We start from the raw sequence: 6,777 nt of genomic DNA on the forward strand, positions 1-6,777 counted from the left end.
GACAGCCATAGAGAACAACATTAATAGAGAGGCAAGAAAGGACACAGAAAGATAAAAGACAGAGAAAGAAAATCTTAGAGATAAATTACTTTTATATACGAAAAGGTATGTGCTGAAGGTATGGGAAAGACACTGAAAAAAGTGTTTCAGCATGGAATAAACATTCACCTGTTCCTTCGCAGCCTACGCATGCTGACACAGCTACCTTCTTGTACTTTTTATATATACTCCATAACATTATTTAACATAATAACCTTGTCTTCACAATTGACTTTGATTTAATATAAATGTTTTTTTGTTAGAAAATTGCATATGGTAGATCATATTTGAATTCTGAACAATTGTTAATAACTCTCTATGTGAAATAATGTGTAGTGCTCTTTTAGCATTTATCATTACATGACCATGTCAAAAACCTGCCCCATCACGCTTGCTACAATAGTTTTTCTTCCCTATCTTGTGTGTTTTGCTGATCTTCCTGGCAGTACAGTCTCTCACAGACTATCTCAAGGTAAAAGAATATCTACTGCAAGTATCTGTATCAGAAATCACATCCAGGATTTGTTTCCTTTTATTTTTTGAGTGTTAGTTAATTTTGTCAACTTATACATATTTCTGTTTCAGTTTTCACATTTTCCTGGGTATGAAATATAGATAATGAAAAACTAGGTATGAAACATAGGTAAATAAAACTGATATTCAGTATATTTTGGGGGAAGAGTAACAAGTTTAGCTTCCACCTTACTGTACTTTGTGTCTTTAATGTTTGGCAAAAGGCCAATTTATTTGTGTGTCAAGCTAGGCCTCCCACAACTATCTGATCCTATCTTGTTACAGTTATCTTGTTGATTGACACAGCCACAATGGCCTGAATCCAGTTGGCCAGTAAATTGTACTGGTATTTAAATGTGGCCAAAAAATTCCTGGTACATCAGAACAGATTGACGAGTAGAGATAAAGGAGAAGGAGAAGAAAAAACACTGCAATGGGGTCCTCCTTCAGGGAAGCAAAACTACAGAACATGTCAAAATTATCTGAACACAGAGACCAACTTCAGGGACTAAAGACTTATAGTTGTGGAAATATTTGTTTTCCGTTTTGAAGTATCGAATTCACTTAGGAGGATCTGTAGAATTTTGCTTTTACTTTGAAATTATAGTGTTGTATGTCTATCAATGGTAAAAAAAACATAATTAAATACATTATGATTACATATTATTCTAAAAGCCACTAAACAAATAAATGTAAGGGGTCATAGGATTTATAGGACTTATAAAGACATTATATGTCTTTGAATGGGATCGTAGAATGATTTTGTTCACAGTATTGAAAGTTTTTTTGCCTTGAAAGAATATCATTAGAGTTGAATCACAAAACACTGGTGGATTTCTCCCCAGCCAGATGTTCAGTTGTATCTCTGTATTACGCATCTTTCAATAATAAAAAATATTACTCTTTCATTTAAAACAAATGTATCTAGCTAGTAAGGAAACTACAGGGTTAGGATTGATGGATATATGGCGTCAGGTCTGACCAGTGCAAATTAAGTGCAAATTAAATTTATTCAGATACTTCAATGTTAATGGTAAAGGTACATTCTATTTATCCATCTATTTTTAACTAATTTTAACTGCTAAGGGTAACAGGGGTGCAAGGTATATTTCAACTTTTAGTTAATTGGAATAGTTGCTTCCTTGACACAGATCCAACATCTGTTTTGTAGCTTGCAGTCCCTAAGGCACTTACTTACAATACTTCTTTATTAACTAGTTCTTCTTGAAAATCATGTTTTTTTTTAGTTGATGTGGGTTATTAGCATATTTCTGGTTCAGCACATACCAATATGTCAAGGTTCTGTTAACATTAAATAAAAACCTGTATTTAGCCAATGATGTATGACCAACCTGTCAACTTATATTTCTATTTAAGGGAGAAAACAGCTTCTTTCTAACAAGCTGTTCACAGGAAACCATTTTCTTGTGCTATAACTTTACAGCTACCCAGCTGCTCACGACTTCACTGTAAGTATCCCTGATATTCTTGACGTAAATCTGTACATGTAAAGTAAATCTGTATAAGTATGGATTGTGTTGTAATTGTTTAAACATTTTTTAGGATTTACTTTACTTAATACTATAAAAGAAAACAATGACAGTCATACATTTTATTTTTAAAATCAACTCAACTAAAACAAAACAATTAGTATGTATTACATAGGGCTGTATCATCAATCAATACTGTGAACCAATAACTATAAAAAGAGTAATTGATCAGTCATTTCCTGTAAATTATTCTCTGTTAGGTTAGGGTTAAGGTTTAACTGTGTTTTCTGTTAGTTTAATACATGACGTACCGTGCCTTGCAAATGTATTCAGTTCTTCCTAATGATATTCCATTTTGTTGAATGATCTGTAAATATTTTTATAACATTAATCAAAATGTGAATGTTTAAACCTGATTAAAGCCAGGTCTGTAGAGCAGAAACATTAACATTGTTGCAAAACATACACATATATAGCAGCTAAGAACAAAATCTTCTGGTTTTGCCTTTAGTACTATCTGCTGTTTTGCCTCCCATTTCAAGTAATGTATAAAGATATCACTTATGTACAGCTATCACTTTTCACCCCAGGTAGTCTTTAGCAAACATGTTTCACTTATGGTTTGTTCACATAGCATTTTTATTTATTATTTTATTATAATCAATATGCCAATTAATAAATAATGTATAAACATAGGTATTTTGCAATATATGCTAAATATCCATCCATTTTCTAACTGCTTCTTTCAGTTCAGGATTGCAAATTGATCCGCTCATTGACAATGAAAAATGAATATGGGTTTTAAGATTGAAAACTTCCGTTGCATGAATTGAATACATGAACAAAGATTACAATTCCTGACATGCCACACACATTAAGTAATATCCACAGATATGCCAAAACAATAGCGTATGGTTTTAAAGCCGTTACAGTACAGTATAATCAAAATCTGAAGTAAAAACTTGTTTCCTAATTACTTGTTTCTAAAATTAGCATTAAGACAAAATATAGATTATTTCAATCCAGGTGTAAACTTGAGAAAAGTGCATTGCAACAAAATAGAACAATAAAGTATTTTTTATATACAGTATCTGACTAAGTAATTTGTTTTGTAAACCACCCCTACTTTCTTATTTTCTTTTTTTAATATTAAATCGTTAACATACTGTAATATACAGTATGAAATGAATTAAAGTCGAAACAGTATACAAATCAAATTCTTTAATTGGAAAAAGACTGTCCCTATGGGGGACTGAGCATTGAGTGGGATTTGAAACCGGGTGTTTTCAGGTGAGAAGCCAAATACTGCCATGTTAAGCATTCAGTGCACCACCTGGCGGATTTAGAAAGTAGTGCAATCATAATACATAATATTTTTTAAAATACTACATTAAGATCAGAGATTATTATTATTATTATTATTCTACATGCACGCTGAATAACTGGATGTGTATGACTGCAAGTAGTTCAAGTACTTGGGGTATAATCAAATCTTTCTTGGAGAAGGGTTTACTGTATTTTACTACCAATATAGAAAATAATAGTAATTGGACAAATCGCCTCCCCTCATTTGCAACATGCCCACATATGCAACATATTAGCAAGGCTATGGCCAGGCCTAGAATTATTCTGTTTAAAAGATTAATCTAGAATATAATAATTTAAGTAATATGACTTCTATTTCCTGGGAAATATATGTATAAACTTGTCAAATCCTGTAGTATAGCTCCTTAGCTAAGGTAGTTCTAAGGTAGGCATCTCACAAATAGGATTCACCCTGACACCACACAAGTGATATAATGCCTAAATGGGTGCCACTCAATCATACTGATTCCCACCTATCATAAATACACTGAGAGGTCTGGTTGGCTCAATAATAAAGAACATGCCACATAGCTCTACACCTGATGATTTCATAACCAATCACCAGAATGACATGATTTAAATATTGTTGTACCCCTTTCTGTGCTTGCTCTCTTAAGATCTCACCATTCACTGTCTGATATCAACTGAATATGAATGTACATTCAGAGCAGCAACTACATACACATGTGAGCATACCTACCAAGTTTCGCTCTGTAAAACAGCAGCAAGGTTCAGGTAAGATGGAGGATCTTCTCCGCAAAGAAATGGGAAGTCTTTAGACCAGGGAAATGGTCATTAAGGTGTTTACTAAGGAAAAAAGTCAACACCTTGACCATAGAGGAGGCAGAATTCACAGGGCCTAATAGGCATCTTAGAAAATGAATACAAGAGATGCAATTCAGAAGCTATTCATGCAACTCTTTTAAATGTCCCTTAAGACAGGACTAGTACTTAGCGAATGAATCATTGTTAATGCAGTATTGCAGCCTTCACAGTGTAGGGAAATAAAAAGCAAACAAAATGTAAGAATATATAGCTTATATTGTATTGTAGAATTTAAATAAAGGCATGTTGTATTATGCTGTGTATTATATTGTTTCATGGACAAAAATATCATATTTGGAATACTGTGCATAATTGTGATCATCAGTTTATACAAGATGATATTGCTGCTTAGTAATTCATGAGAGAAGAATGCCCTACACTGACAACCGGGAAGAACTGGACCTTTTCTTAGTCTAGAACAGAGAGGATTATGAGGGTAAGTATGTAGTATTCAAAATGTTAAGGGTATTCTTATTACTAAAGTTACTTCAACACATTTTGTTTAAAATGAGGACGTAAACATGAAACGGGGCGCAAGTAGAAACTGTGTGTATATTCATTTAAACAGGAGGGTAGGAGGTATTTCTTTTCCCAAAGGGTTGTAGGAGCTTGGAACAAGATACGCAGTCCTGCTGTTGAAACCCTGACATCTTGCAAGACATTGGTAAAATGCAAATCAACATGACTCAAGAATCAATAACTCATATCAGCATGCAGAGTACATTTCAAAATAAATTCTAAAACAGTTCATTAAATCTTTTACCCTGAATAATACAATTTATCAAAGTCCTTTTTTCCATTTCAGATTAAAGTTTACACCAAGAAGAACATGTCATACCTGTCACCTGTGCAGATTATTGGTGGACAAGGAGGTGGTTCCTTTAACTTCACTGGTACAGACACCGGAGCCACACTGAAAAAGATATGGGTGTGGGTAGGAGGCTGGCAGGTGAAGGCTATAAAGGTTTGGCTTACTGATGGTCAATTCAAACAATTTGGAAATGCTTCTGGGAATTTTACTGAATTTCAGTTTGAAGATGGAGAGTTTTTTACCTCACTTTCACTGTGGGGAAATGGAGCTGGAACACGTCTAGGTGCCATCAAATTCAAGACAAATCGCTCACGAGAATTTTTTGCACATATGACTGAGTGGGGTCTTAAAACAGAGTACCCAATTGATATTGGTTCTGGAATTTGCTTGGGAATTGTAGGAAATGCAGGTGCAGACATTGATTGCTTAGGGTTTGTATTCATCAACACTATCAAGTCTACTGTATTGACCAATCTCCAGTATCCCACCCTTCATCAAGCCATTCCGCAAGTTAATACGGAAGAAATCAAATCTCTGTCTTACCAAAACAGGTCCGATGTCCCTCAGTCATACAAAATAGAAACTTCAAAAACAATAACTAAAAAATCGTCATGGTCTGTGGCTAACAAAATGGAAGCAACCTTTAGTATAGAGGTGCAATCAGGAATTCCAGAGATTGTGGAAGTGTCTGCTGGGTTTAGCTTCACAATGGGAGTAGAAAGTAAATATGGCTTAGAGAATTCAGAAGAGAAAACTGAGCTTTTGTCTTTTCCTGTCCAAGTTCCTCCAGGAAAAACTGTGGATGTTGCCATCACAATTGGTAGAGCCACTGTGGATCTCCCGTACACTGGCACAGTGGAAATTACCTGCTACAATGGCAGTGTTCTGAAGTTTAATACCAGAGGTATCTACAAGGGCCTCGCTTACACTAATGCAAAAACAGTTGTGACTGAATCCTGAAACAATATGCAGTAGACCAAAGCTCTCAGGTTGAAATATAAAGGGGAATGTAAATCAGAATTACAGATGAATCTTTAATATCATTTTGGATTCGTCTTGTATATTTACATTGTGATTTTATTGGGGGAGTTTTTAAAATTCACTTGCATTATGTTTTATATGTGGTGTTTTCTTTTATTTTTTTCAGTTTCATCTTTTCTTGGGACATATTCCATATTGAATGTAGATTAATAAGAAATTTTTACTTGTAAAGTAGACAGGCGAACCAAAAGATGATTTACATACAGTAGATCATTTTACTTCTATGTGGGAGACCTCTCCTTGTTTGTTGCTCTTTTGATCAAATTGTACATTTCCTCAATAAAATTCAGAACTTGAAATTTGCTGTGTTGTGCATTCCTTCACCAAAATCCTATTTCAAAAGGCACATAAAAACTCAATTGCAACTTCTGTTTAATTTCATCTTTAAATTCCATTGCTATTTCTGAGCATTATGGAGATTGCTGGACTTGGGTTTCAATCATATTATTACTTTAGTAATCTTATTTTAATATTTGACATTCTGTGATATCTAAAATCATCAGTAATGTGAATGTAGTTTATACATCCAGCAGAGTAAAAAAAATAAGAGGTTTTGGTTTGACTGGGAATCGAACCTCGGACCTTCTAAGTAGCAAGTATTTAAACATTGTTCCAAAGTGTCATTTGGGTTAAGACTTCAAATGTTCTTTGAATTGCTTTGTTTTTTTAACTAGTTTTTTTAATTTTACTGAA

At 33.9% G+C, this 6,777-nt stretch overlaps 1 protein-coding gene across 2 annotated transcripts; it reads left to right on the forward strand.

The window, feature by feature from the left end:
• Positions 1-1,864: 1,864 nt before the first annotated feature.
• On the forward strand, positions 1,865-6,383 carry LOC148658493 (aerolysin-like protein). 2 transcript variants are annotated; one of them, XM_088639755.1, is made up of 2 exons: positions 1,865-2,021; positions 5,038-6,383. In XM_088639755.1, the coding sequence occupies exon 2, from the start codon at positions 5,062-5,064 to the stop codon at positions 6,001-6,003; it is 942 nt and encodes a 313-aa protein (XP_088495881.1). In that variant the 5' UTR covers positions 1,865-2,021; positions 5,038-5,061; the 3' UTR covers positions 6,004-6,383. The 2 variants fall into 2 exon arrangements, with proteins under 2 accessions (XP_088495881.1, XP_088495882.1); XM_088639756.1 differs by lacking the exon at positions 1,865-2,021 and adding an exon at positions 3,490-4,142.
• Positions 6,384-6,777: the final 394 nt, after the last annotated feature.

The sequence above is a fragment of the Lepisosteus platostomus genome, chromosome 7, assembly GCF_059453375.1.
Source record: "Lepisosteus platostomus isolate fLepPlt1 chromosome 7, fLepPlt1.hap1, whole genome shotgun sequence".
Lineage (NCBI taxonomy): Eukaryota > Metazoa > Chordata > Actinopteri > Semionotiformes > Lepisosteidae > Lepisosteus > Lepisosteus platostomus.

Excerpts from the sequence above, each read along its gene's own strand:
- LOC148658493 (XM_088639755.1), top strand. The coding sequence starts at position 5,062 with ATGTCATACCTGTCACCTGTGCAGATTATTGGTGGACAAGGAGGTGGT.